Here is a 27,938-nt window from a genome sequence, read left to right as displayed (position 1 = left end):
AATAAAGTGATAAAATTTTAGTGCAAGTAATTTGTTATTATTATGCACAAACTCCTAATTATAATCACTACCTTTGTCATTTTAATCGATGAAGAAAAATATCTCTTTCTTTATCCAATAAAAATTATCATAACAATATATTTTATTAAATTCTAAAAATAACTAAATGGTATTTTTGAAATAATTTAAAAATTCATAAATTTACCAAAAACTAGTTACTCTATGATATTAACTTTAATTAATATTAGCATCACAATGCACGTGTTACGTAAATATACATTCATTTTATTTTAAAGTTTTTTTTTATGTTAATTTCGTCAATTTTGTAATCAGCTTGTGGATAATGAGTAGCTTTATAATTTGTTGTGGAACATGATAGTATCGACATTCGTATATAATAGTATTCGAGCAATACGATAACTATCAAAATTGACATAGGTCATATATTAATTTAACAATTGACCTGATAAATAAGAGATCTATCAAAATACAAACTGAGCTAAGAAAATAAGACATTTAAATTCCAAAATAATAATGAATATAAGGTTTTTATTTGGAACTTTTACAAAACATAAAAGGATTTATTAAAGATATACAAAAAAATTAAACAACAGAGGATTTTTACCGAGATCTAATAGAAACATAAATTCATAAAAATCACCTATAAACGCCTTAAACGCTATTTTTCGGCTAAGCAGGCTGAAGGACTACAACATGAATTTACACTTCCTGGTTAAACTCAAACTTTGTGTTTACCATTTCCTGATTATCTTTTTACCTTATGTTATAACCAAAAAAACCCTTATATTATATGAGTAGATTTCTTGTGAGACAGTCTCATGAATCTTTATCTGTGAGACGTGTCAACCCTACCGATATTCACAATAAAAAGTAATACTCTTAGCATAAAAAATAATACTTTTTCATGGATGATCCAAATAAGATATATGTTGCACAAAATACGACATCTGAGACCGTCTCACACAAGTTTTTGTCATATTATATTACTGATACTCTGGTAAGATAGTGCCCAAATTCCTTAAGTTACAATATAAATTTAGTTAATAAAAAAAGTATACAAACACACAATATATTATTTATCAATAAAAAATAAAAATCGACATGCCATCTTTTTTCCTCCACTATTGTTATTTGTTTAAATTATTATAACGATTAAGAAATCGATCAAGTATTCTATTTATAATAATATTATTATTATGTCCGTATTTATTTATTTATCATTATTTGTTCGACAACAAATCAGTACAATAAAATGATGATTATTATATTATTTTTCACAAATAAAAAAATAACAAACAATAAAAATAAAAAAAAAATCAGCAAATTCACAGCAAAGAAAGGCCAGATTGCAGATTAGATCTGGCCATTGCTTTCCCTTTCCCTTTCACAAAGCATAAAAGCGAACACAGTCTTTTTCCTGCTCTACGTCTACCTGATTTCCGCTCGATTTCTGCAGATCTCTCCTATCCTCTGAGCCCATTTGTTCTTTCCATTTGCAGGATTCATGGAATTGTAGTTCTTGCTCGTTTCAGGTGCCGCATTTTTACAGTATTTTTCTTTTTCTTTTTTACGTTGTTTTTACTGGCTTATCATCTTGGTGGGGTTTTTAATGGGTTTCTGAGCTTTTCAGTCCTACTTTAGAACTTCTATATTTGTGGGTTTTTTTTTGTTGTTGTTACTTTGTTTCTTCCTTCGGATTTAATGGTAAGTTTAGTTTAGTTTGGGGATGGGTCAAGGGAGACATTAATTTATTTAGATTTAGAGAATGAAGTTCACAGATTTGCATGTAAGTTATAGATATGCTCATTTGAGAGACCATCACTCCCTCGCTGGTCCACGGAAGAATTTGGTGGTGGTTGTTGAGAATCTTCTTAAATATTTCTTTATTTTTGTACATTTTTCAGTGGGGCCATTTTTTTGCTCATTCGTAACAAAAATGATAAATCTTTGAGTAACAGGGAAAATGATTATTTTTATTGGTTCCAAGAACTGAAAAACATAGGACAATTTCCAAAAACGGTGATGGGAGGGAATCGGAGAAATCTGGGCTTCTGAATGAAACTATCAATTGTAATAATAGTATATATAAAATAATTTTATTATATTATTATATATGAACTAAAATATACCAGGTTGGTATTGGATACCACTTGTATTTGACCCCGTATGTTTGCAAAATATAGAAGAGGTTGAAAAAATATTCTTTGAAATTGACCCGGTTAGGACTTGGTTGGAAGAAAGATTTTTTTCTTATTTGCTTGTAGCTTATTTACATGGACTACGTTTTGCAGCTACCCCAATTTGTGTTTGCTAGCTTATGTGTGCAAGTGATTGGTGAGGCAGTCTTCCGTGTTATATGTTGAATAAATTACTTTTTTTTCATCCATTTGCCAAGCAAAACGTTTGCACATGTAAGATACTTCTGAGGTGTACTGATTAATCCACATGTTATTTTAGTTTTGATTCTTGCTCAGAAGGAAGATAAACAGCTGAAAAGTTGCTCTTTGTTAAATCATCAGGTGGTGCCAATAAACTTTGGTGGTTATAGGTCTGGAGGTTTCGCGTGTGGGACTCTGCACACCAGATTCTCTATGGCGTCAGAGCAGAATCGGTTTCTGCTGCAGCAGCAACCATCAACACCCCGGGTATGTTGCTTCATGAATTTAGAAGATTCTATTTCATTACAGTCACTTGCATTCTTTCGCAGAAAGAAGTATGTTGCATTCATTTTTTCTCCCCTTTATTGGTAAATTTCTTTTTAGTCCTGGCTTTCGGTAATATTATCGATTTAGTAGCACAGTTGTGATTTGATGTCCTTAGTCCTTACTAGAGTCTTTATATATCGTTATGTACTTGATTATGGAAATAATTTATGGATATAGATAATATCACTGCCCATGCTCGCAACACTTTTCGTCCATTGAAGTAGAGAAGAGATTGGTGGAAACCAGGAGTCGCCTAACCTTTTTTTCACCTCACTGTTTAGCTCAGAATCAGTTTGGATTAGGGCCTTTTGACCGCAATGAATAGACTAATGATTGAGTGGTTAGTGACTGAATTTCCTTTGTCTTTCCTTTGAGAATTTATCCATATGGAGCTACATCCTATCTGGTGTGGGAATGTGACCTTTGGCTGCACCAGTCCACCATCTCTTCCAGGGGTGGGAATGCTGTGGAGGACTATATTAAAGTTGAGACAGAGTCGTTATAGTTGCAGATTCTTATAATAGTAGTAACAATGGTAATGGTGACAGGACTATCAGTCTATCAGTTCTAGCAACTTATGAATAATATCTCATTATGGCTTCAAGTAGGTGCTACATTTCTAGTAAAGGTGTGACTTATGATATCATTATAAATTTAAAAAAAATGGGAAAACTATAATTCTATTGATAATGGTAAGTGTTTGCTCAACGGACCTTTTAACTCTCATAAAACCCTTTTGAAAGAATTTTTTTTCGATAACCCCTAGTTTCATAGGACTCTTGGGTTGATAATTTATTTTGTTGACAGATAAAGAGGTGGGGAGGTTGTTTGGGTGGACTATCTTGTTTTCGCAAACAACAAGGTGGAAAGCGTATTGTACCCGCTTCTCGAATTCCTGAAGCCAATGTGTTAGCAAATCAGCCAAATGGACATCAACCTGGTGGATTGCCTAGTCAGACTACTGGAATTGCTCTATCACTTTTAGCTCCACCATCTTCTCCTGCTTCTTTCTCAAATTCTGCACTACCGTCTACTGTTCAGTCCCCAAACTGTTTCTTGTCTGCCAATTCACCCAGAGGCCCTTCTTCTACCATGTTTGTTACAGGTCCATATGCACACGAGACACAACTGGTATCTCCTCCCGTATTTTCAACTTTCACAACTGAGCCATCTACAGCTCCATTAACACCCCCGCCAGAGTTGGCACATCTAACTACTCCATCTTCTCCTGACGTGCCCTATGCCCATTTCCTTTCATCCTCTTCCAAAATAAAAAGCAACAATAAGACCAATTATTCTACTGCAAATGATATGCCATCAACTTATTCACTCTATCCCGGAAGTCCTGCAAGTGCTCTCAGATCACCTGTTTCGAGGACTTCTGGTGATCGTTTGTCCTCATCTTTTAATGAAAGGGAGTTTCCCCTTCAATGGGATCCTTCAATTCCTTCGCAGGAAACTTCATATGCTAAGTCAGAGTCCGGCAGGTTTCTTGGGCTTCAAGAATCTGGTGTCTCTAAGCCACGTCAAGACTCCAATTTCTTCTGTCCGGAAACATTTGCCCAGTTCTACCTGGACCAGTCATCATTTTCTCATTCTGGTGGTAGGTTAAGCATCTCAAGAGATACAGACGCTTACGCAAATGGTGTGAATGGACATCAAAGTAGGCAGAACAAAACTTGCAAACCAACTGACACTGAAGAACTAGAAGCTTACAGGGCGTCCTTTGGGTTCAGTGCTGATGAAATCATCACTACAACTAATTATGTTGAGATTTCTGATGTATCAGAGGAACCTTTTAGCATGACACTCTTTACCTCGAGAAAGCCTGTGGAAGAGGAACATATTTTAACTGTAATGGCAAAAGGTGCACAAATAGGTGAAAGATCAGTAGACTTTCCTAGTCCTCAGGTCAATAAAGCTGGACTGAATCGCGCAGATGGAGTGCGTTCTGGGGTGCCAGGTTCATATAACAGTATCGAAGGTGAACTCTCATTACCCATTTTTCATATATGCTGTTCCTTTTAAAGTTTGAACCATATAGAAGTGTTGAAAGTCTTTCTTATGGTTCACTGACCATTAACTTGCGCTACAATTTCTGGTCTTCCCTAAAATACTCGGAAATGTTTGGTTTTATTTGGTTTCTGGAAATCATTTTTTAGTAAAAGGAGACATTTTCTATTATACGGGCACGTCATGGAGGATTTTTGCGGTTTGTTCTTTTAAAAATTTGCGTGGCATTCTAATATTTGAAAGAGTTTATTGGTTAGAAAATAAAGTAATATCTTGAATTTCACGCCGTGGTGAAAACTTTTAATCGAAAATAATGACAGTATAGGAGAGTGTGAAGATTGAAATGAGATGGAATGTGTTCGAGGAAAATAATTGAAAATAAGGTGAAAATGGTTGTTTTTATTTTTTATTTCTGTGAAAATGAAACCAAATATGGTGTTATATTTTTGACTGGTTTAATGAATCCCTAGTTTGGTAAGAAAATTTGGATGTGTTTTCTACCATTGCTGGATTCTTGTATTCATCTTTTTTCATGATTTATTGACGTTAGTTTTTGTTACTTCCCCAGAACCAGTCCAAAAAAAGAAACGATTTGGAGATGGGTCTGGGCGGAGATTTCCTGGTAGCCAAATGCTTAGTGATGATGAAGATATATTTGCTAATGCTGCCGGTTCGAGAATTGGCTGGAAACACCATTTTGGTTCATCAAATTCTGATGCAGAAATCGAGTACCAGAGAGGGCGAAGCCTGAGAGAAGGTCGTAGTCGCAGGGAAAACTTAGATTACTAGCATGGCTTGGCATGCATCATATTATGATTGGATGTGTAGGAACCGTTGCTTTGTATGTATTTGAAGCTGTCGAGTCTAGTCCCATTGTGGGTTTATTTTACAAAAGATGCAACTTTTGAATGAGCCCTGGCGTAGCCAAACTCTTGTCTTGTGTTTTTGAAGGCTCTGTGCATGTAACATATATAACTTGGAATAGAGTATGAAACTCGTGTTTGTAAATTTTTAAGAAAATGCTACTTGAAATTAGAGATGTCAATGGGGCGGGTATGGGACGGATATGGCTAAACCCAAGACCTGTCCCATGAAGAAAACTTGGACTTATTATCCGCCCCATCTCGGTTAAATATTCTTCGGACCCACCCCACCCCGAAAACGAAATGGGGCCGGGTAGACCCGCGAGACCCGTGAGACCCGAATTTTTTTAAAATGAAAACAATAATATTTTTATCACATGACTGAATTATGAAACAAACAATCCTCTAAATACAACACAAAAGAAAACTAATTCATGTTTTCGACTACACTTAATAATAACAAACAAATTATTTTCACGATATAATGAATCACATAAAAAAAAAAGAGTTACTAGCTTTCCAATAAAAAGTCTTGACATCCTCAAAAATAAGTCATAACAGAACTTAAACAGATCAATGTAAAATCAGCGAGTAAGCAATCTTTCAGACACATTATTCAGGATCATCTTCCTCTTCATCAAGAATGGTGGGACAATTTGGTAAATTAATTGAAGAATTACTTACAAAATTAAAGAGAGAAAGTACATTGAAAAAATAAAACTGTAATTTCAAACCGTAAAAAAATGTAATTTAAAGAGAGAAAGTATAGTAACAAAATTAAAATGAAAGTACAATGACGAAATAAAAATGTGATTTATTTACCTTCCACGTCACCTCACAACCATCTTCGCGAGCACATCAATTTATATCCACATATATGGGGCGGGTATGGGTTGGGTATTATAGGACCCATGACCCGTCCCATACCCAGACGGTTCACAAAAATTGGACCCGAGACCCGTCCCATGACCCATTTAGTATGCCCAAACCCGCCCCAGATGGGGTGGGTCCATTGCGAGTCTGGGTAAAACCCGGACCCATTGACATCCCTACTTGAAATTGCTTCTTGTTTTGGTTCTTAGATGTGCTATTTATTAATATGCTATAATCATAGAACATGCATTGTAATTTGTCTTATTTATATATAATGTACTTTTACTTTGGTTATTTATGTTTTTTTTTTTAAAGAAATTAGATTTTAAGATAATGAATTTAGTTATATTTTCTACTTGATTCTCTAGATTTTAAATAATAGGTAAATAAATTACAAAATGTCTTATCTTAATTAAGTGTAGTTGGTGAGTAAAATCTACAAAAATTGTTGAGGGATGTCGAAATTAATAATAATATATGGAAAGAAATCAATGTATGAATTATGAAATATGATGTCAAGGTCAAATTGGAAAACATTTTGGTAGGATATGTCATACATAACTGTTACCATAATGACATTTATAATATCGTATATTCTAAAAATTTTAAGTTCGAAACATTAATTATATCGAGGTCATGTCTGTGGCTGTACATCGTAGAATCTTGTAAAAATGTTTCAAGACAAGGAATTATAAAATGTTGTGTTCATTTTATGTGATAAACATGTAAAATTTGTAGTGTTCCATTTCAAAATATGATATTTAAGTGAAATGTAATACAAAAAAAGTACAAAAAAAAAAAAAAAAAGACTCGCTAATTAGATGTTCGAATAGATGTTCGTTAACATGGTGACATGATGTCGGAATAATCTTTGCATAACTATGCTTTAATCCCCCCAAAACCCTGATAATCCCAAGTATCGAATACCGCCGCTCCAAGACCGTAGTCCCTTTTCTCTTCTTCCATGGATTTGAGCAGCGATGTAGAGAGAATTCTATGGACCGAAGAGCAAATCTTGGAACGGGTCTCCGAATTGGGTTCTCAGTTGACCCGGGACTTCGAGTCCCGGGCTATTACTCCAGTGGTTGTGGGAGTTGCCACGGGTGCATTCATATTCCTTGCAGACCTCGTGAGGAAAATCCAGCTGCCCCTGACTGTGGACTTCGTACGGGTCGAGTCTTACGGGTCGGGCACAGTCTCAAACGGCAAACCGAAGATATCCTGCGACTTGAAAGTCGATGTTCGAGGAAAGCACGTCATTCTGGTACCTTTTTTTTTTTTCTTTTTACTCAAACTTTATTCATCGTCATTTACTTCATTTGATATTCTGTATGCATATTAGATTGATTCTGATGTTTATTGATTCTTGGAAATTTCTTGCTCAAGTAAAGGATTTATTCACCGAATTTACGTAATGGGAATTTTGGAATGTTGAATAACCTTTATGATTTGCAATTTCCAAGAGAAAAATGTTCCAACTTTATTTTTTGTTTTTGTAAAAAATGTAACTTTAACCTCATATTGCTGAGTTCAGGAGTCGTCGAGTTAGTGGGGATTCAAGTGGAAGGACTCCTTTATATTTTATAGCCATGCTGTTTTGAAATCTATCCGCCATTGTATCCTGATAAACCGTCACAAACACTTCTTATAAGAATTTTGGGAGTGAAAAATGTGTATTACAGTCTTGATAATATATCGTCGATGTTCGTTAACAAATTGACTCTTTATTTTTTTGGTTTGTTTAGGTCGAGGATATTGTTGATACTGGGAACACTCTGTCCTGCGTAATTGATTACTTGAAGTCTAAAGGTGCCTCGTCCATATCCGTGTGCACTCTCCTTGATAAACCCGCAAGACGAAAGGTTCATTTTGAACTAGTTGGAGAAGGAAAGTATTACTGCGGCTTCGAGGTTCTCTCTTCCTAAATCGTTTTCCATAGAATTAAGAACTCACTTTAGAGTTTGAGAATTTAATGTTGCTTGATGGATCAACTTCTTTTCTCGAAGAATTTAATATGTTATAACAAAGAACATCAGTGCAGCCGATTTGCTTGCTGTTGCATCGTATTTTCCCTTTTGTGCTGTTAGAATATTTCGTTGTTTTGATAGAACATGGCATGAAATTGATGATTTTGTTCTTCTAAGTTAACAATAAATTCCTTCTCAGCTAAGATACTATTGTATCTGACTACAATTGATTTGATCTATTCAATTTTTTCCAGTTTGAGGATAATTCTTAGTTTTATTTACTTTTGTTGACGATTGATGTTAACAGTCAAACTCTACGCTCCTGTTTTTGGAATTTTAATTTTACATTGAACTGATTCAAAGATTTTTATTAAAGACGCGACTTTCTTGCTGAAAGACAAAACAAGGCATGAAAGAAAATCATATATTGTTGAAAATCTTGATTGCACTTTGGATGATTGATCCGATTGGTTTTTGAGTTTCTTGAATTATCCGAGTTTCTCGCTGTCAAAATGTGATGACATTGTGGACAACATTGTCAAAGTTAATGTGATGTTTGCAGTTTGATCTCATGAAATTTGAATTTGGCCTACCGTGTGAATAAGTTTTTGATATGTGATGGCAGTGCCCTGATTATTTTGTGGTGGGCTATGGATTCGACTTTGATGAGCAGTACCGGAACTTGCCGTATGTTGGTGTCTTGAAGCCTGAAATTTACGAGTCATAATTCTTGCCGATTGGGAAGCGCACGACGACAAATTACTTCATTATAGGTATGTTTGGTAGTTATCACGAGCATTGTCAACGCCCTATTCATCTAGTGAAGACACACACTGAATGAAAAATACTCTCAACTTCATATACGATTATTCAAAGGAGTAAAAGTTTTACTCCAACTAGATTACGTCGTCTCTCTCGAGTAAATTCGTTGGTCCCGTCTCAAGTCAGGTGTATTCGATAAACAACTTTCGATTTTCTGGCATCAGGTAGGAAGATTTCTTTGAAATGAAGATACATAATATACTTTCTTTGTCTACTAAGTGTGATGGGTTTGTGGATCAGAGTAATGTTCCTTTGGGTATTCATATTAAGTATTAACCTCTAACGCAAATAAACAAAGCACGTCAGCACGTCTATGCATAATTTCTTTTGTATTTTTAAAATTATTGGTTTTTATTGTAAAATTATTTTTAAGGCAAAATTGTATTTTCGGTCATGTCATTCATTGTAAAGGGTTTGCGATTCTCATCTTGTGTGTGTTATAAATTATCTCAGGAAATTTAATTATATAGTTATTAGCATTGGAAATTTATTCTTAAATTTGTGTACATGAAATGGGTTAATGAGGATTCAGTCCCTAAGTTCAAACATAAGTTATGGTTCAGTATCCGTATCAGAAAAACTTAATTTTAACTTCATTATCTGACATGATTTTCATTTCAACTTTAGGAATTTAAAAATCCAAATATTATATTACACATATTCAATTTAAGTTGATTGATGTTTAATTTAAGTCACTTGCTATTTAAAATGCAAGTATTTGTATCTCATTGAAACTTTATGGTCCCAAAAAATGTTAATATTTCATACTCAAAAATTATGATTATATATCTAATTTGAGCGGTTGATACTTAAAATTTGTAAATTTGTGTTATAATTTCAATGATTTGTACCTATATTTATTGTTTTAGTTTTTATGCCAGTCTTATATGACATAAGTAATATACTCGATTAAAATTTATTGATACTCGAAGTTCATAAATTTATGTTATAATTTCAACAATATGTACCTATTTGGACTAAAAAATATTATGAAACTAAAATGATAAAAACATATGAGATTAGAGAGCTTAAACTAAGTTTTTTGAAATTAAGTCATATTGATGTCAGGGTCTGAATCCAAGTTTCCTTAATCATGTATTTATTTATTATAAAATTTTAAATTTAATGTTATATCAATTTTCCATGATAATTTACTAAAATAGGGCCAAATTGTTTTTTTTTTTTTTTTTTTTTTTTTTTNTGAATGTTCATGCGAAGATGAGGCACTTCTTGAAAGGGTTGAAGTTAGTTATTTGATCGTGTGCAATCAAATAACCCGATATCATTTGAGGATGCAGTGACAAGGGCTAAGATGGCTGAGGTGGTTATGCAGGAGTATGGGGCTCAGAGACGATTATCAGAGCCGACTAGGGAGTCATTGCGACCGCAGGGACAATCTTTTAAATATCAGAAGGGTTCATCTTCTTCAGCAGCATCATCTGGGAAGCGCCGATTTGATTCACGACGTATTGAGAGTCGTGGGAGCAGTTCTCAGTCTGTTCAGGGGCAGAGAGGGGAGGCCAGAGCAGTGAGATGTTTTTGTTGTGGGGGACCTCACCTGATTAGACAGTGTACACAGACCGAGATCATCTGTTTTGAGTGTGGCGGTGTTGGCCATATAGCGAGACAGTGTCCTAGCCGTGAGGGACAGCGAGAGCCCAGGGGTGATAGAGGTAGATCCTCAGAGAGAGGAGGACGACAGCCTCAGCAGTTTACACCACGACCTTCTGGAGGACAGCCACGTAGGCAGGGAGCTGGTCCGCCTCAGGTACAGATGTATGCGTTGACACGAGAGCAGCAGAGGAGGCACGAGAGGAGATGATAGCGGGTAAGTGTTATTTATGTTCTTATCCTGCTTATATTCTTGTTGATACAGGTGCCTCGCATACATTTATATCGAAGAGGTTTGTGGTTGAGCATCATATGCGCTCGTCTCCATTGTCTATGCCTCTTTCTGTTTCGACACCCTCTGGAGTTGCTATATTAGTTGTATGGATGATATTAGATGATATTATTTCTTATGAGGGCTATGAGTTGAGATCTGATATGATTATTCTAGAGATGACTGATTTTGATTGTATTGTGGGAATTAATGTGTTGAGGAGATATTGTGCGACTGTTGATTGTTATCAGCGGGTAGTATATTTTTATACCGATGAGAAAGAGCGATGGACATTTTATGGGAAGAGTTCTCGTCCCCGTGTTCCGTTGGTATCTACTATCCGGATGTCTCGGTTATTGGAGCATGGACATGAAAGTTATCTTATTTATGCTGTAGCTGTGACAGAGAAGAAGAAGGAGGTGGGAATAGATGATATACATGTAATTGCTGAGTTTGCTGATGTATTTCCTAATAAGATTCCAGGCTTCCCACCAGTCCGTGAGGTGGAGTTTGGGATTGAGTTGATGCCAGGTACTTCCCCTATTTCTCGTGCTCCTTACAGAATGGCACCAACAGAGTTAAAAGAGTTGAAAGTCCAGTTACAAGACTTGCTGGACAAGGGATACATTCGCCCTAGTGTANATTTTGGTCATTTTCTACTTAAAATTTCAAATGTAATCATATATTTATGTCCCGATCAGCAAATTTGGAGCCCCTTTGGGTTACAATTGCAAATACATACCTACATTAGTTATGTTATATATACGAGGGGGTTACACACACCATTATAAATTATTTTTGAGATTACAAAACTATCTCAAATGTACTTTAATTTCAAAAATACATTTATGATAATTTGGAATATAAAAATAATATGTAACCATACGCATGACATCAACTTACCTATATTATTTCTCTACCTACATAGTTAGATGCTCTAATTAATAAATTTGGCCACGTATCCATTAAATTTTCAAAATTTATTCCATATGTATGTTCGATTCGATAAATTTAATCTTATCTACTCAAAATTTACTAATTTCGAATGTTTGATATCTTCCAAATTATAATAATAAAACAAATACTAGCCAGCCTTTATAGTTTTATTTCTTAAATTCAGTACACGAATTCAATTCATATTTTTCACTTACATTACGATATAAAAATTTCCTTGTATTAATCACTTGATTTTCATATATTTGATTTCAGAATTTTATCATCGAGGTGTAGGCAAATTACACGATTTTGATTTTTCAGACCTAAAATGGGATTATGAGAAAATATTTGTGAATTGCAATATAAATATATGTAAATGATGTATAATAAATTATATTTTGTAATATGATATGCTTTTTTAAATAAAATTATCTGTGACACTTAGCATGAAATCAATTTAATTAAAAAATAATTGTTATTGCATTTTTTACATTTGAACTTGATTTTTATTATATGAATATAATAGAGAATTCATTTCAATTCAATGTTATAGAGATTTATATTTTGTCTTAGAAAGGTAACTAATAAATTATCTAGTACTTAATTTTCAACAAAATCATTTTAGAATAATTATATTTAAAGCACTCCAAAGAAACATTTGAGCATTCTTAGAAACATATATTTTGCATGCGAAAAGCATTTAATCTAAATCTTTGTAACAATTTATTTTTATTTTTTAAATCATTTTGGTCATACATCAAAGACAGGCAGGCAATATAAGTTACTTTTATACCACAGTCCACACACTTGTTGCATATATTGAAATTGATAATGTTAATAAGATGTTGATAGTTTTAAATTTCAAATGTTAATCCATGTCATTATTATAATAATGAATACTTTTAGTAATTTTAACTTATTACATCATTATGAAAATAACGATTATTTTAGAAAATAATAATATATAAGAAATTAAAATACATTGGTATTTATATTATCATTAGATGGAATGACATTTCGGGAAAAGAGAAACATACACCAAAAAAAAAAAAAACTGGGCAAATCCATATATTCTGCACTAGTTTATTATGTGGACATATTTTACTCTAAAGCACTCCTCTGCTTGTTGTATGGTATATGTTAGGTATATTAATGCATTCTGAGTTAAAGATGCATATATCTATACACCTATAAGCACTTTTCTAGTACCTAAAAAAATATTGCTGAATGTCTTCTAACATTTGAGTATATGTTTGTGTTTAATGATAGACATTTTTATTCCTCTACTACGAATTAATCAGGTAACACATGTGACATGTCAAAAATGGATGAAATTTCTTACTCTATTTCAGTCAGGAATTAGAGCAGCTGCTGAGATATGCGAATTGAAACAATTTCCCCATTTTTTCCAGCCTTCATAGCTTGGAATTTAATCTGAAGTCCTGTTTTGAATTATAATTAATCATCAGGAAGTGAAACTAAAGTAATACGCTTAAACTTGAATTGGCTAAACCATGTACATATTTAGGTCTTGCTTCTCTTCAATTTTTCTTTTTTGGAAAGCCTCTTTTTCATTACCATATTCGATACTAAAACTAAAATTGCAATTTTTTTTTCATTATTCAAATTTAAAGGGAATTTTCATTCAAAATTTTAAAAAAGTTAGATTTCAAGCTTACCATCATTCTGTTGTAAGTTGGTGTTTACTGCAACTGAATGGAGGGTTACCATAGATTTTGGCTGCCAGTCCGTGCGTTTTCCCACCCATAACTTAGTGTTAAGAATATCTGAAATGAGTTCAATGTTAGTCCAGATTTATAATATCTGCAGTTGAGAATGCTGTCATTTTCGAATGGAAAAAATAACTTTGAATTGATGTGTCTTTATTTCAAAGTACTAGTTTTCATATTCAATTGAACTTCTGGTGCATAGCATCATAATTAGTTCCAAAGGAACATTGAAGACATACCAGAGGTTGACTGATCCTTGATGTGCTCAATGTCAAAGATCCCTCCAGAGGCTGCATCAGCTTGCTTGTTTATGTCATGGGATCCTATTAATTCATAGTCCCAACTCCCTTCTAGATATCCCTCATTCAGGAACAGCTCGATATTTCTTGCATCCAAGACTTGCATTGTTCCTGAATAAAAGCATCACAATTTCTTAATGTCGATGTGTTGATCCATACAGCATTTTCAACCTTCTTTAATCACACAAAATGCATCAATGGTAAGCTTCCACTTCACATTTAATGTATTAAAAGAAAACTAAAACAGTTCTATTGAGATATTTCATTCATCTGTATGTCAGAATCAAACTTCAACAAAATTTAGGAATATAAAATCTGTAGTGCTTTCGTAGGACCCTGGTTGTCTTTGTATAGTTTTTTAGGTTCCAGAAAGTTCAAAGAAAATCTGATGATACGCTAGTTATAGAGAAAATACTGGTTTAGTTTGCTGCTTACCATCACATGCATCGAGGTCGCAGATGGGGCATCGAACAAGCTGCAAGTCTTCAAACATGATTGCATTTTGAAACGAAGGCGGTTAAGTCTTGAAACGTGAAACATGGCATAATAATATGATAGGTGTGTAATGCTTGAAGTAAATATTACAACTATAAAATAGTATTGATGATATTTTTGTAAATAAGTTGAAAAATATTCACTTTATTTTGATGGTTTTTTCGTAAATATGTTTAAAAATAATGAATTAATTTTAAGGACAAAATGGTAATTAATGACATATCGTGCTCATATGAAGTTTAAATGATTTGAGATTTGGATATAACATAGAAAACTCAAAGATATAGAAGTTTTATGTTTTGATTTTTGGAAAATGTGATCGTTTGATTGATCCAAAGGGATATACTGGTGTTAAGATGTTAAATATTATATATTATATTATATTATATTAATTTATTAATATAATATAATATAATATTTAAAAAAAAGTAGATAAATGTGAAAATTTTGCACGGTGAATCTCATTTCACAGAGAGTTTTAGCAGTGAGGTGAGAAGAGAAAAAAAAGAATAGAGTTTCAATTTTCTTTTCGATCGTGTGACTTATCGGTTTATCCAATCGACGAACCGACTTCAGTTTTGGGATCGTTGACACGAGGTCTTCGATTCGAGATACATCACAAGGATCGGGATCAAAGAAATAGCCAGATTTTATATATACTCGATTATCAGGTACGTGTTGGGGTACAAACATACGTTGTTATTGTTTAGTATTGATAAATACTATTGTGTTGAACGATGGGAAATCATCGGAATTGGGTGATTTGATATTATATTTGTTGTTGTTTATTATTGTTGATATTGTTGGCTGTCGTTTGTTTTGAGACGTCACGTCGATGTTGTTCGTTCGACAATATTGCTGTCGCCGGTGTTGGGGTGCGACGTATCGTCGATGTTGTTGTTGCAGTAGTATGGGAGTTATGACGTTGATATCGTTGGTGGTTTGATTGTCCAGAGACAGCAAAAGGAGTATTTCTGTTATCATTCCAGTTATATTTTATATTGTTGATAATATAACTGTTATGTATTTCGATGATGATTGTTGTGTATGCTCACCCTTTGGGGGCTGTTGTATGATTACGTGGCGAGGTTTGGGACGCCACAATTGGTGGTATCAGAGCATATGTTAGATGTCTGGAATGGTTAGCAGTTGGGTTTGTGATGAGGGAGTTGGATGGCGATATTATCTGCGTGTGTCTGTGCATTTGACTTGTTTTTGATGATTTCTTGGTATGATTGATTGTTCTTTAGTTGCGTATGCTTTTGTGCGAAAGGTGTGATGATGATTACTGGATTGTAATTGTTAAATGTTATGATTTACAATTTGATTTCCAGTGCTGGCAGCTAGAGAACAGGTACATCCACACGAGGAAACAGACGAGGTTGACAGTGGGTTTGGACAGATGAATCCATTGCCACCTCCTCCTATGGGACAGGCACCTGCAGATCAGCCTTTATTGCCTGGTGAGTTGACTTTGGCACAGTTCAGCAGTTATCTTCCGCCGAGATTTGATAGCTCTGAGACTGGCGAGCGAGCATAGGAGTGGATTGAGAGGATAGAGCAGATATTTGTGACTGCACCGTGTGCTAGATCTGCTTGGTTACGATTGGCTACATTTCAGCTTTCTCGGAATGTATTATTCTGGTGGCAGACGACTGAGGCCGGATTGAGAGCTCAGGGCCGTACTGTTGATTGGGCTGTGTTTCGGTCTCGTTTTCTTGATAAATATTTTTCTATAACAGCCAGGCAAAAGAAAGAGAAAGAATTTGAAGATTTGAGACAGGGTAGTATGTCTGTTGCTGGTATGAGACTCGATATTCTGCATTGCTGAAATATGTGCCACATGTTGCTATGAATGTTCATGCGAGGATGAGGCACTTCTTGAAAGGGTTGAAGTTAGAGTTATTTGATCGTGTGCAATCAAATAACCCGATATCATTTGAGGATGCAGTGACAAGGGCTAAGATGGCTGAGTTGGTTATGCAGGAGTATGGGGCTCAGAGACGATTATCAGAGCCGACTAGGGAGTCATTGCGACCGCAGGGACAATCTTTTAAATATCAGAAGGGTTCATCTTCTTCAGCAGCATCATCTGGGAAGCGCCGATTTGATTCACGACGTATTGAGAGTCGTGGGAGCAGTTCTCAGTCTGTTCAGGGGCAGAGAGGGGAGTCCAGAGCAGTGAGATGTTTTTGTTGTGGGGGACCTCACCTGATTAGACAGTGTACACAGACCGAGATCATCTGTTTTGAGTGTGGCGGTGTTGGCCATATAGCGAGACAGTGTCCTAGCCGTGAGGGACAGCGAGAGCCCAGGGGTGATAGAGGTAGATCCTCAGAGAGAGGAGGACGACAGCCTCAGCAGTTTACACCACGACCTTCTGGAGGACAGCCACGTAGGCAGGGAGCTGGTCCGCCTCAGGTACAGATGTATGCGTTGCCACGAGAGCAGCAGAGGAGGCACGAGAGGAGATGATAGCGGGTAAGTGTTATTTATGTTCTTATCCTGCTTATATTCTTGTTGATACAGGTGCCTCGCATACATTTATATCGAAGAGGTTTGTGGTTGAGCATCATATGCGCTCGTCTCCATTGTCTATGCCTCTTTCTGTTTCGACACCCTCTGGAGTTGATATATAAGTTGTATCGATGATATTAGATGATATTATTTCTTATGAGGGCTATGAGTTGAGATCTGATATGATTATTCTAGAGATGACTGATTTTGATTGTATTGTGGGAATTAATGTGTTGAGGAGATATTGTGCGACTGTTGATTGTTATCAGCGGGTAGTATATTTTTATACCGATGAGTAAGTGCGATGGACATTTTATGGGAAGAGTTCTCGTCCCCGTGTTCCGTTGGTATCTACTATCCGGATGTCTCGGGTATTGGAGCATGGACATGAAAGTTATCTTATTTATGCTGTAGCTGTGACAGAGAAGAAGAAGGAGGTGGGAATAGATGATATACATGTAATTGCTGAGTTTGCTGATGTATTTCCTAATAAGATTCCAGGCTTCCCACCAGTCCGTGAGGTGGAGTTTGGGATTGAGTTGATGCCAGGTACTTCCCCTATTTCTCGTGCTCCTTACAGAATGGCACCAACAGAGTTAAAAGAGTTGAAAGTCCAGTTACAAGACTTGCTGGACAAGGGATACATTCGCCCCAGTGTATCGCCTTGGGGTGCACCGGTCCTATTTGTAAGAACAAAGATGGAACGATGCGGCTTTGTATTGACTATCGACAGCTAAATAAGGTAACGATTAAGAATAAATATCCCCTCCTTCGTATTGATGATTTGTTTGATCAATTGCAGGGAACCTCTGTATATTCGAAGATTGATTTGAGGTCATGATATCATCAGATACGAGCTAGAGAGGAGGATATTCAGAAGACAGCATTCAGGACCAGATATGGGCATTATGAGTTTTTGGTTATGCTGTTTGGGTTGACGAATGCTCCAGCTGTGTTCATGAGTTTGATGAATAGGATATTTCAGCCTTATCTCGATCGATTTGTTATTGTGTTTATTGATAATATATTGTTCTATTCCAGGAGTGAGGCTGAGCATGCAGGGCATTTATGTTCAGTATTACATGTACTGCGAGATAGACAGTTGTATGCCAAACTCAGTAAGTGTGAGTTTTAGTTGGATCAAGTGGTCTTTTTGGGTCATGTTATATCAAGAGATGGGATTTCTGTTGATCCACCGAAGGTCGAAGCCGTGTTACAGTGGTCTGCACCTACATCTGTACCAGAGATCCGTAGTTTCTTGGGTTTAGCAGGTTATTATCGTTGATTTATCGAGGGATTTTCAAAGATTGCTAGACCTTTGACACAGTTGACTCAGAAAGGTGTGCGATTTCAGTGGTCTGAAGCATGTGAGAGGAGTTTTCAGGAGTTGAAGCACCGACTGACGACCGCACCGGTGTTATCATTCCCAACAGAAAACGAAAGGTTTGTTGTTTATACTGATGCATCATTACATGGTTTGGGATGTGTTTTGAAGCAGGATCGACATGTTGTAGCATATGCCTCGAGACAGCTGAAACCACATGAAACAAGGTACCATGTGCATGATTTGGAGTTGTCAGCCATTATCTTTGCCTTGAAGATATGGCGACACTATTTATATGGTACCTCGTTTACGATTTATACTGATCATAAGAGCTTGAGATTTCTGTTTACACAGACAGAATTGAATATGAGACAGAGACGATGGCTAGATTTGCTGAAGGATTATGATTGTGAGATTGAATATCATCCTGGTCGAGCCAATCTTACCGCTGATGCATTGAGTCCTAAAGTGAGTTGTACTGCAGATGATGTATCTACCTTATTAGCTGAACCTGATATATATGGTTGTATTCGTGATGCACAGATGACAGATGAGAGAGTTCAGCGATGGAAGGAGTTAGTTTCTCGGAAACAAAAGACTCATTTTAGAGTGACTGATGATGGCAGTTTGAGGATGAACGATAGATGTGTAGTTCCTGATACTTCTGAGTTGCGCCAGGGCCTGTTGCGACGTGCACATTGTAGTCGGTATTCTATCCACCCTCGTGGCAAGAAGATGTATAAGGATCTACGCTCTCAGTTTTGGTGGAAGGGAATGAAACGTGATGTGATTGATTTTGTACGTCGATGTCTCAATTTTCAACAGATCAAAGCTGAGATGAGAAGGCCAGGAGGTGAATTGTGGAGTTTAGAAGTGCCGACTTGGAAATGGGAGCACATTTCGATGGAGTTTGTGACTCATTTGCCAAAGAGCACTGGAACTATTGATGCTGTTTGGGTGATTGTTGATCGATTGACGAAAGTTGCACATTTTATACCCTATAGCATGAATAGTACATATTTGACGATGGCACAGTTGTATATACGAGAGATCGTACGGTTGCATGGGATTCCAGTGTCTATTATATCTGATAGAGATCCTCGATTTACTTCTTATTTTTGGGAAGGATTGCAGACTGCGATGGGAACAGAGTTGAAATTGAGTACAGCTTATCATCCCCAGACAGATGGTCAGACTGAGCGTACTATTCAGACGCTGGAGGATATGTTGCGTGCTTATGTTATGGCTTTTAAATCTGTTTGGCATTCATCTATTCCATTGGTGGAGCTTGCGTATAACAATAGTTATCAAAGTAGTATTCAGATGGCTCCATTTGAAGCATTGTATGGGAGACGTTGTAGATCTCTTTTATACTGGGATGATGTTGATCGAGCTGTAGTCACGGGTCCTGAGATGATTCTTGAGATGGAACAGAAAGTAAAGTTGATACAGCAGCGATTGAAAGCAGCTCAAGATAGATAGGCCGCCTATGCAAATAAAAGACGAAGACCCTTGGAGTTTCAGCAGGGCGATCGAGTATTTTTGAAAGTGTCTCCTTTTCGTGGTACAGTACGATTTGATATGAAAGGAAATTTGGCACCGAGATATGTTGGCCCGTATGAGATATTGCAACGGATAGGCACTTTGGCTTATCGATTGGCTCTACCTCCATCCTTATCTGATATTCATGATGTATTTCATGTGTCGATGTTGCGGAAGTATGAGCCGGATCCTTCACATGTGTTGGATATTTCTGATGTTCAGTTAGATCCTGAAGTGTCTTATGTTGAGAGACCAGTTTGTATTTTGGATCGATCTGAACGGAAGCTTCGTAGTAAACTTATACCGATGGTGAAGGTTCAGTGGGAGCATCAAGGTGTCGAAGAGACCACTCGGTAAACAGAGCGGCATATGAGGGAGCTCTACCCCTACTTATTCTGATGGTATGATGTATCTTTATTTATGCATGTTATTACTGTTGTTGATTAATTTCGGAATCGAAATTCATTTGAGGGGGGTAGAAATGTAATGCATGAAGTAAATATTACAACTATAAAATAGTATTGATGTCATTTTTGTAAATAAGTTGAAAAATATTCAATTTATTTTGATAGTATTTTCGTAAATAAGTTGAAAAATAATGAATTAATTTTAAGGACAAAATGATAATTAGTGACATATCTTGCTCATATGAAGTCCAAATGATTTGAGATTTGGATATAACATAGAAAACTCAAAGATATAGAAGTTTTATGTTTTGAGTTTTGGAAAATGTGATCGTTTGATTGATCCAAAGGGATATACCGGTGTTAAGATGTTAAATATTATATATTATATTATATTATATTAATTTATTAATATAATATAATATAATATTTAAAAAAAAGTAGATAAATGTGAAAATTTTGCACGGTGAATCTCATTTCACAGAGAGTTTTAGCAGTGAGGTGAGAAGAGAAAAAAAAGAATAGAGTTTCAATTTTCTTTTCGATCGTGTGACTTATCGGTTTATCCAATCGACGAACCGACTTCAGTTTTGGGATCGTTGACACGAGGTCTTCGATTCGAGATACATCACAAGCATCGGGATCAAAGAAATAGCCAGATTTTATATATACTCGATTATCAGGTACGTGTTGGGGTACAAACATACGTTGTTATTGTTTAGTATTGATAAATACTATTGTGTTGAACGATGGGAAATCATCGGAATTGGGTGATTTGATATTATATTTGTTGTTGTTTATTATTGTTGATATTGTTGGCTGTCGTTTGTTGTGAGACGTCACGTCGATGTTGTTCGTTCGACAATATTGCTGTCGCCGGTGTTGGGGTGCGACGTATCGTCGATGTTATTCGTTCAACGATATTGCTATCGCCAGAGTAGGGGTGCAACGTATCGTTGATGTTATTCGTTCGACGATATTGCTGTCGCCGGTGTTGGGGTGCGACGTATCGTCGATGTTGTTGTTGCAGTAGTATGGGAGTTATGACGTTGATATCGTTGGTGGTTTGATTGTCCAGAGACAGCAAAGGGAGTATTTCTGTTATCATTCCAGTTATATTTTATATTGTTGATAATATAACTGTTATGTATTACGATGATGATTGTTGTGTATGATCACCCTTTAGGAGCTGTTTCTGTTGGACAGGTTACAGGACTATGCTGTGAGACAGGATAGTGGTGAAGGACTGAGTGTGTCTAGTCAAACAGTCCTGTAGTTGATAGTAGATAGAGACAGTATAGTTTATTGTCTTACTTGAGTTGTATGTGTGTGTTTATTATACTGTTTCTGCTGCATTGACGTAGATAGTGTGGTGATTGCACTATTTTGTCGTATATGCATTATATTATTACGTCGTTGAAAAGAAAATTTTTATGCATATGACGTCACATGTTGTATGATTACGTGGCGAGGTTTGGGGCGCCACAGGTGGGAAACGGTAATTGGTTACCAGCAATCCAGATTCCAGTTTTTATTGAGTTTAATACGCAACAACCAGTCATCTGCAACATTTTTTGTGTCGTCACTTCTTCTGGAATTCTTATTGGCCCTGCCAGGCTCTCAGTCAAAAGTGCAGCATGTGAATCAAGTGATAATGCTCCAATTCGCATCCAATCTATGTTAGATATTATTCTCAAAATCATGTTTCTACGTATTTATAAACATGATATATAATATGCGAAAGCTTAACGAGAATTACCTCCAGCCATTGATAACTTTGAAATTCTCTGCTTTTCTTCTCGGTTGAAGCCTTCTAAGCACTTCACGCTCTCTGTAGATGGCGTATATTTCTTATGAAGTGTGTATGCTTAGGGACCTCAATCGCTCTATTTATAGGCGTTTCTCATCCCATCGATGAGTTATTGCGGGAGCTGAGATTCAGAAGGAGAGTCGTGTACGCATGTAAATTTTCTTGGTCGTCGCCAATTTCAATTTGTACACGCTACTTCTTTTAACATGTGTCATATTTCTTACATTCTCCCACTTAACACATATATCTCATTTACCATAGGAGAAAACAGAATACATGAATCATGGCGATAGTTCCTCTAGAAGCGAGTATTATCTTCCAAGTATGACAATGCATTATGTATCTCAAACTGTATAACTTAATGAATAAACCTTATGTTTATACGAGGTCCAACTTTATTGATATTTCTCAAATTAATGAATGTGTACACAACAAATATGAGAAAATATCACATCATAGTTTCATTAAATTTGTTCTTACAACAAAATTACATAAAAGAACCAAGTCCCATTTTTTCAGTATGATCCTTGAATTTCAATGGTGGCATGCCTTTAGTCAAAGGATCCGCAATCATCAATTCAGTACTAATGTGCTCGATAAGTAACTTCTTATCTTTAACACGTTCTCGTATGGCTAAATACTTAATGTCGATGTGCTTCCTTCGACTACCACTTTTGTTATTTTTAGCCATAAAAACAGCAGCTGAATTATCACAATATATTCTTAATAGCCTAGATATAGAATCCATGATTCTAAGCCTCGAAATGAAACTCTTCAACCATACACCATGTGAGGTCGCCTCAAAACAAGATACGAACTCAGCTTCCATAGTAGAAGTAGCAGTCAATGTCTGCTTTGCACTTCTCCAAGATACAGCTCCACCAGCTAGCATAAAAATATATCCTGAATTGGATTTTCTTGAATCAATGCAGCCAGCGTAGTTTGAATCAGAGTAGCCAATTACTTCCAAATTCTCAGTTCGTCTGAACATAAGAATATAATCTTTGGTCCCTTGAAGGTACCTCATGACTTTCTTTGCAGCTTTCCAGTGATCTAAACCTGGATTACTCTGATATCTTCCTAACATCCCAACAACAAATGCAATGTCAGGTCTAGTGCAAACCTGAGCATACATTAAGCTTCCGACAGCAGAAGCATAAGGAATATTTTTCATTTGTTCCCGCTCTAGATCATTCTTTGGGCATTGGCTCAAATTGAATTTATCGCCTTTCACAACGGGAGCTATACTTGGTGAACAATCTTTCATCCGATATCTCTCTAAAACTTTGTTGATATAGGTTTCTTGAGACAGACCTATAATACCTCGAATTCTGTCTCTATGTATCTTAATGTCAATGACATAAGATGCATCGCTCATATCCTTCATATCAAAGTTTTTAAAGAGGAATTGTTTCACCTCATATAACAAACTCTTATCATTGGTTGCAAGTAATATATCATCCACATATAGAATAAGGAAACATATCTTGCTCCCACTGACCTTTTGGTATATACATTGATCCATGAGGTTCTCAACGAATCCGAATGAAGAGATAACATCATGAAATTTTAAATACCATTGACGGAAAGCTTGTTTCAATCCATATATAGATTTCTTAAGCTTACAAACCAATTGCTCACCATTACTAGAGAAGAATCCTTCAGGTTGTTTCATATAAACCTCTTCCTCTAGTTCTCCATTAAGAAAAGCTGTTTTCACATCCATTTGTTGCAAATCTAAGTCAAAATGTGCAACTAATGCTAGAATGATACGGAGAGAATCTTTCTTAGATACAGGAGAAAAAATCTCCTTATAATCGATTCCTTCCTGCTGAGTGAATCCTTTAGCAACGAGTCTTGCTTTATATCTTTCAATGTTGCCTAATGAGTCTTTCTTTGTTTTAAAGACCCATTTACATCCAATGGCTTTTACACCATCGGGCAACTGAACAAGATCCCAGACTCCATTAACTGCCATAGAATTCATCTCTTCTTTCATAGCATTAAACAATAGTTTTGATTCATTACAATTCATGGCTTGTGAAACGTTTCAGGATCATTTTCGGCTCCGATGTTAATATCCGATTCTTGTAAATACACAACATAATCACTAGATATAGCTGATCTTTTTAGTCTAGTAGATCTCCTAAGGTTGTTTGGTTGATCAACAATTTCTTGTTGTTCTTCATTAACAACTTGATCTACTGGATTTTCATCAGCGATTTGTGGAACTTCAGTAACTGGTTGTCTAACACCCATTTGGTCTTGAGGGGTGTGCACTAATGTGATCATTCTCAAAAACTATGTCATGATCACTCCCACTAATCAAGTCATTTTCAAGAAATTTTGAATTTCTTGATTTTACAATTCTAGAGTTATGAGATGGACAATAGAATCTGTACCCTTTGGATTTTTCGGCATACCCAATGAAATATCCACTTATAGTTCTTGGGTCCAGTTTCTTTTCATGTGAGTTGTAAACTCTTATTTCAGAAAGACAACCCCAGACGCGTATATGTTGCAAACTCGGTTTCCAACCTTTTAATAACTCAAATGGCGTCTTTGGGACAGCCTTAGTTGGAACTCGTTTTAATATATACACAGCTGTTTTAAGAGCTTCAGTCCACAAGGATTTAAGAAGTTTAGAGCTAAGAAACATACTCCTCACCATGCCCAATAATGTTTGGTTTCTCCTCTCAGCTACGCCATTTTGGTCCAGAGAACCAGGCATAGTATATTGGGCAACAATCTCATGTTCTTGAAGAAACTTCGCAAACGGACCAGGTGCTTGTCCATTCTCAGTGTATCTACCGTAATATTCTCCACCTCTATCAGTTCTCACGATCTTAATATGTTTTCCACATTACTTCTCCACTTCAGCCTTAAAAACCTTAAAGGCTTCTAGTGCTTCGTTTTTATTATGAAGCATGTAGATATACATGTATCGTGAATAATCATCAATGAAGGAGATGAAATATTTCAGACTTTGCATGTCCATATCTGGACAACAAATAACTGAATGTATGATTTCTAATATTTCTGTACTCCTCTTGGCACCTTTTTTAGACTTATTGGTCTGCTTTTCCTTAATACAGTCCACACAAGTCTCAAAATCAGTAAAATCTAAAGTACTGAGTACTCCATCATTTACTAATCTTTTAATTCTCTCTATGGAGATGTGTCCCAATCTCCGATGCCATAATATAGAGAAATCTTCATTTATAACACATATTTTAATATCTCCTTGAACATGCATAGTGGTGTTATTATTTTGTAAATAAATAGAGAAAAGACCATCAACCATTGTACCATTTCTAATAAGATTTGATTTATAAAACAAATTTATTGATTTATCCAAAAACTGAAATGAATAACCAAGTGGTACAAGTTTTGAAAATAAAATTAAATTCCTAGAAAAACTAGGAACATAAAATGTCTTTTCCAATTTTAAAATATAACCACTATTCAACACTAGGCAGCAAGTCCCAATAGCCTCCACATACGAAGACATCTTGTTTCCTGAATAGATGCTCCGTTCATTTTCTATTGGCTTCCTTAGGTTTTGCATACCCTGCAAGGTATTTGTAACATGGATTGTAAAACCAGAATCAATCCACCATGTGTTATAAATCATATTAACTATATTAGATTCATAACAGACAAATGAAGTAGGAATAATTTTTTTTTTCAAGCTAGTCCTTAAATTTCTTACAATCCTTCTTCATGTGTCCCGTCTTCTTACAGAAGAAACACTTGGATTCTTTCTTAATGTCAGGTTGATGTGGAATTATTCATTTCCCTTTTCCCTTGACTTTTGCTTGCTTCTTAAATTTTCCTTGTATAGTCATAAAGACATTATCACTTGTTTCCATCAACAATCTTCCTTCCTCCTGAACACACATGGTCATTAATTCATTAATTGACAATTTATCCTTATGTGTGTTGTAAGAAATTTTGAAGGGTCCATATTGATGTGGAAGAGTGCATAAAATATAGTGCACAAGAAAAGTCTCAGACATTTCCACTTCAAGTGTCTTGAGCCGAGCCGCTATGTCCCGCATTTTCATTATGTGCTATCGCACACCTCTCACACTGGTGAGCCTTAATGAAGAGAATTCCATAATTAAGGTGCTTGCTAGTGCCTTATCTGAAGACTGAAATTGTTCATCAATAGCCTTCAGTAATTCTTTGACATTATTATGCTGGTCGACAGAACCACGCATGCCAGCAGAGATTTTGGTCTTTATGAACATTACGCAGAGTCGATTAGATCGCTCCCATTTTTCATAAAGATCAACATCATCCGAAATGCTGTTTTCAGTAATAGCAGATGGTTCGTCTTTCCGTATAGCATAATCAATATCCATCCACCCTAATTGAAGAAGAATTCTTTCTTTCCATATTTTATAGTTGTCGCCCTTTAGTTCGGGAATGTCACATTTCATATCAGAAAAACTCGCAGGTTGCATAACTGCACAAAATATCATATGCTTAAAATTTTGAGACAATATCATGTTTTACCAATGTAATTCATGTTTTAAAAAATCTAGTGACATAAAATTTGCCTGTGGGCTAAAATTTTAATTCAATAAGATTTTTCTGTAACTTTATGATAAAACTATCAAATTGTATTTTCCTTAACTCCTGTGGGTAAATTAAGAAAAATATAATTTGATATTTTAACCTAATTAGTTATATAAATATAATAAAAATCCCTGTGGGGTAAAATTTATTATGTTTATATAATTAATTACAATTGTTGTCCATTATGTGATCCAAATCCACTTAATGCATAATTTTCCATAATTAAGGATGCTGTGGCTATTCCTCAATTATTTAAAATTATACGGTTCACCGGACAAAATTTTGGCTTTACTTTAATACTTTATATAATAATTATTTAGTAACATAATCAACATTTTCCAAGAGTGCTCCCAGGAAAGATAGGTAGTGCTAAGGCCCTTTAAATACCTAACTCCTAGTCAGAGCAACGTTCCTCAGGGAGACCAGTGGCTAATCAAGGCAGTTTAAACCGATCTATGAAGAACTCCCCCAGATCATGTTTTCTCACGTCACCTTATAATTATTATTCACTTTAATTATCCACATTTATGTGAATCTTTATAAGCCAAAACTTTTCATTAAATAACTTTATATTCACATTTTTACTTAATATGAACAAATATGTTCCCCATCAGTTTTTCTCTTCAATCAGAGTAATGATAAAGTGAGGATCACATTTACGTGAAAATGTGGGCTCCTCATCAGTTTTTCTCTTTTATCAGAGTAGTGATAAAGTGAGGATTATTTGTTCATTTGTGAACATCTGAAATATTTTATAATATTATATTCACATCTTACTTGATATGTTCATTTCAAATTATAAACAACTCAATATAATTTAATATGAACATAATGTGAATATTGATTTACCAAAATAATTTTCAATACAATTTGTATTTTAAAAAAAACTTCAAAAATAAATGCAAGTATAATATTAAATTTGCATGTACACATCAAAACCTTATCCATAATATTTGACATTATATAAAACATGTAAAAATAATTTCTAAACATGTATTAGAAATTATGTCGAACTTGAAATTATTTTTAATATGTACAAATTATTTAACCAAATACTATATGTATACCGAATTATACATATAACTTAATAACACATTAATCATTATTTATTTATTTATTATTAATTTTATTTAAATAATAAATAAATTCTT

At 35.3% G+C, this 27,938-nt stretch overlaps 3 protein-coding genes and 1 long non-coding RNA gene across 9 annotated transcripts in view; 3 read left to right on the top strand and 1 right to left on the bottom strand.

Moving 5' to 3' along the window:
- Positions 1–1,338: 1,338 nt before the first annotated feature.
- On the top strand, positions 1,339–5,774 carry LOC140961559 (uncharacterized protein At1g76660-like). 3 transcript variants are annotated; one of them, XM_073420161.1, is made up of 4 exons: positions 1,339–1,553; positions 2,541–2,666; positions 3,534–4,710; positions 5,308–5,774. In XM_073420161.1, exons 2-4 carry the CDS (start codon positions 2,613–2,615, stop codon positions 5,526–5,528), a joined length of 1,452 nt encoding a protein of 483 aa, XP_073276262.1. In that variant the 5' UTR covers positions 1,339–1,553; positions 2,541–2,612; the 3' UTR covers positions 5,529–5,774. The 3 variants fall into 3 exon arrangements, with proteins under 3 accessions (XP_073276262.1, XP_073276264.1, XP_073276263.1); XM_073420163.1 differs by having other exon boundaries at positions 1,354–1,553; positions 2,496–2,666; XM_073420162.1 differs by having other exon boundaries at positions 1,354–1,553; positions 2,479–2,666.
- A 1,541-nt stretch (positions 5,775–7,315) lies between these two features.
- Positions 7,316–14,327, top strand: LOC140961995 (uncharacterized). 4 transcript variants are annotated; one of them, XM_073420827.1, is made up of 4 exons: positions 7,316–7,739; positions 8,221–8,385; positions 9,068–9,215; positions 14,027–14,327. In XM_073420827.1, exons 1-3 carry the CDS (start codon positions 7,440–7,442, stop codon positions 9,167–9,169), a joined length of 567 nt encoding a protein of 188 aa, XP_073276928.1. In that variant the 5' UTR covers positions 7,316–7,439; the 3' UTR covers positions 9,170–9,215; positions 14,027–14,327. The 4 variants fall into 4 exon arrangements, with proteins under 4 accessions (XP_073276928.1, XP_073276927.1, XP_073276929.1 ...); XM_073420826.1 differs by having other exon boundaries at positions 14,015–14,327; XM_073420828.1 differs by having other exon boundaries at positions 13,983–14,327.
- Positions 13,384–27,938, bottom strand: part of LOC140961994 (probable F-box protein At3g61730) — a 17,071-nt gene continuing 2,516 nt past the window's right edge. Inside the window, exons 4-8 of the mRNA XM_073420824.1 lie at positions 21,904–22,068; positions 14,547–14,594; positions 14,052–14,222; positions 13,762–13,869; positions 13,384–13,524 (exon numbers count right to left, since the gene is read on the bottom strand). Coding sequence (XP_073276925.1) covers positions 13,442–13,524; positions 13,762–13,869; positions 14,052–14,222; positions 14,547–14,594; positions 21,904–22,068 — 575 coding nt within the window. The 3' untranslated portion in view covers positions 13,384–13,441. The remainder of the gene's footprint in view (positions 13,525–13,761; positions 13,870–14,051; positions 14,223–14,546; positions 14,595–21,903; positions 22,069–27,938) is intronic.
- On the top strand, positions 20,903–21,856 carry LOC140961996 (uncharacterized). The gene is made up of 2 exons (XR_012172430.1): positions 20,903–21,076; positions 21,600–21,856. It is a non-coding gene; the product is annotated as an uncharacterized lncRNA (long non-coding RNA).

Source organism: Primulina huaijiensis, chromosome 16 (genome assembly GCF_012295235.1).
Source record: "Primulina huaijiensis isolate GDHJ02 chromosome 16, ASM1229523v2, whole genome shotgun sequence".
NCBI classification, from domain to species: domain Eukaryota; kingdom Viridiplantae; phylum Streptophyta; class Magnoliopsida; order Lamiales; family Gesneriaceae; genus Primulina; species Primulina huaijiensis.
The sequence above is the reverse complement of the archived record's forward strand: the minus strand, read 5'-3'. Positions and strand labels throughout refer to the sequence as shown.

Bases quoted from the DNA above. Each gene is read 5' to 3' on its own strand.
- LOC140961559 (XM_073420161.1), top strand. From the start codon at position 2,613: ATGGCGTCAGAGCAGAATCGGTTTCTGCTGCAGCAGCAACCATCAACA. The intron at 2,667-3,533 runs GTATGTTGCTTC...TTTTGTTGACAG, and splicing joins AGCAACCATCAACACCCCGG to ATAAAGAGGTGGGGAGGTTG. The intron at 4,711-5,307 runs GTGAACTCTCAT...TTACTTCCCCAG, and splicing joins TTCATATAACAGTATCGAAG to AACCAGTCCAAAAAAAGAAA.
- LOC140961995 (XM_073420827.1), top strand. From the start codon at position 7,440: ATGGATTTGAGCAGCGATGTAGAGAGAATTCTATGGACCGAAGAGCAA. The intron at 7,740-8,220 runs GTACCTTTTTTT...TGGTTTGTTTAG, and splicing joins GAGGAAAGCACGTCATTCTG to GTCGAGGATATTGTTGATAC. The intron at 8,386-9,067 runs GTTCTCTCTTCC...ATGTGATGGCAG, and splicing joins AGTATTACTGCGGCTTCGAG to TGCCCTGATTATTTTGTGGT.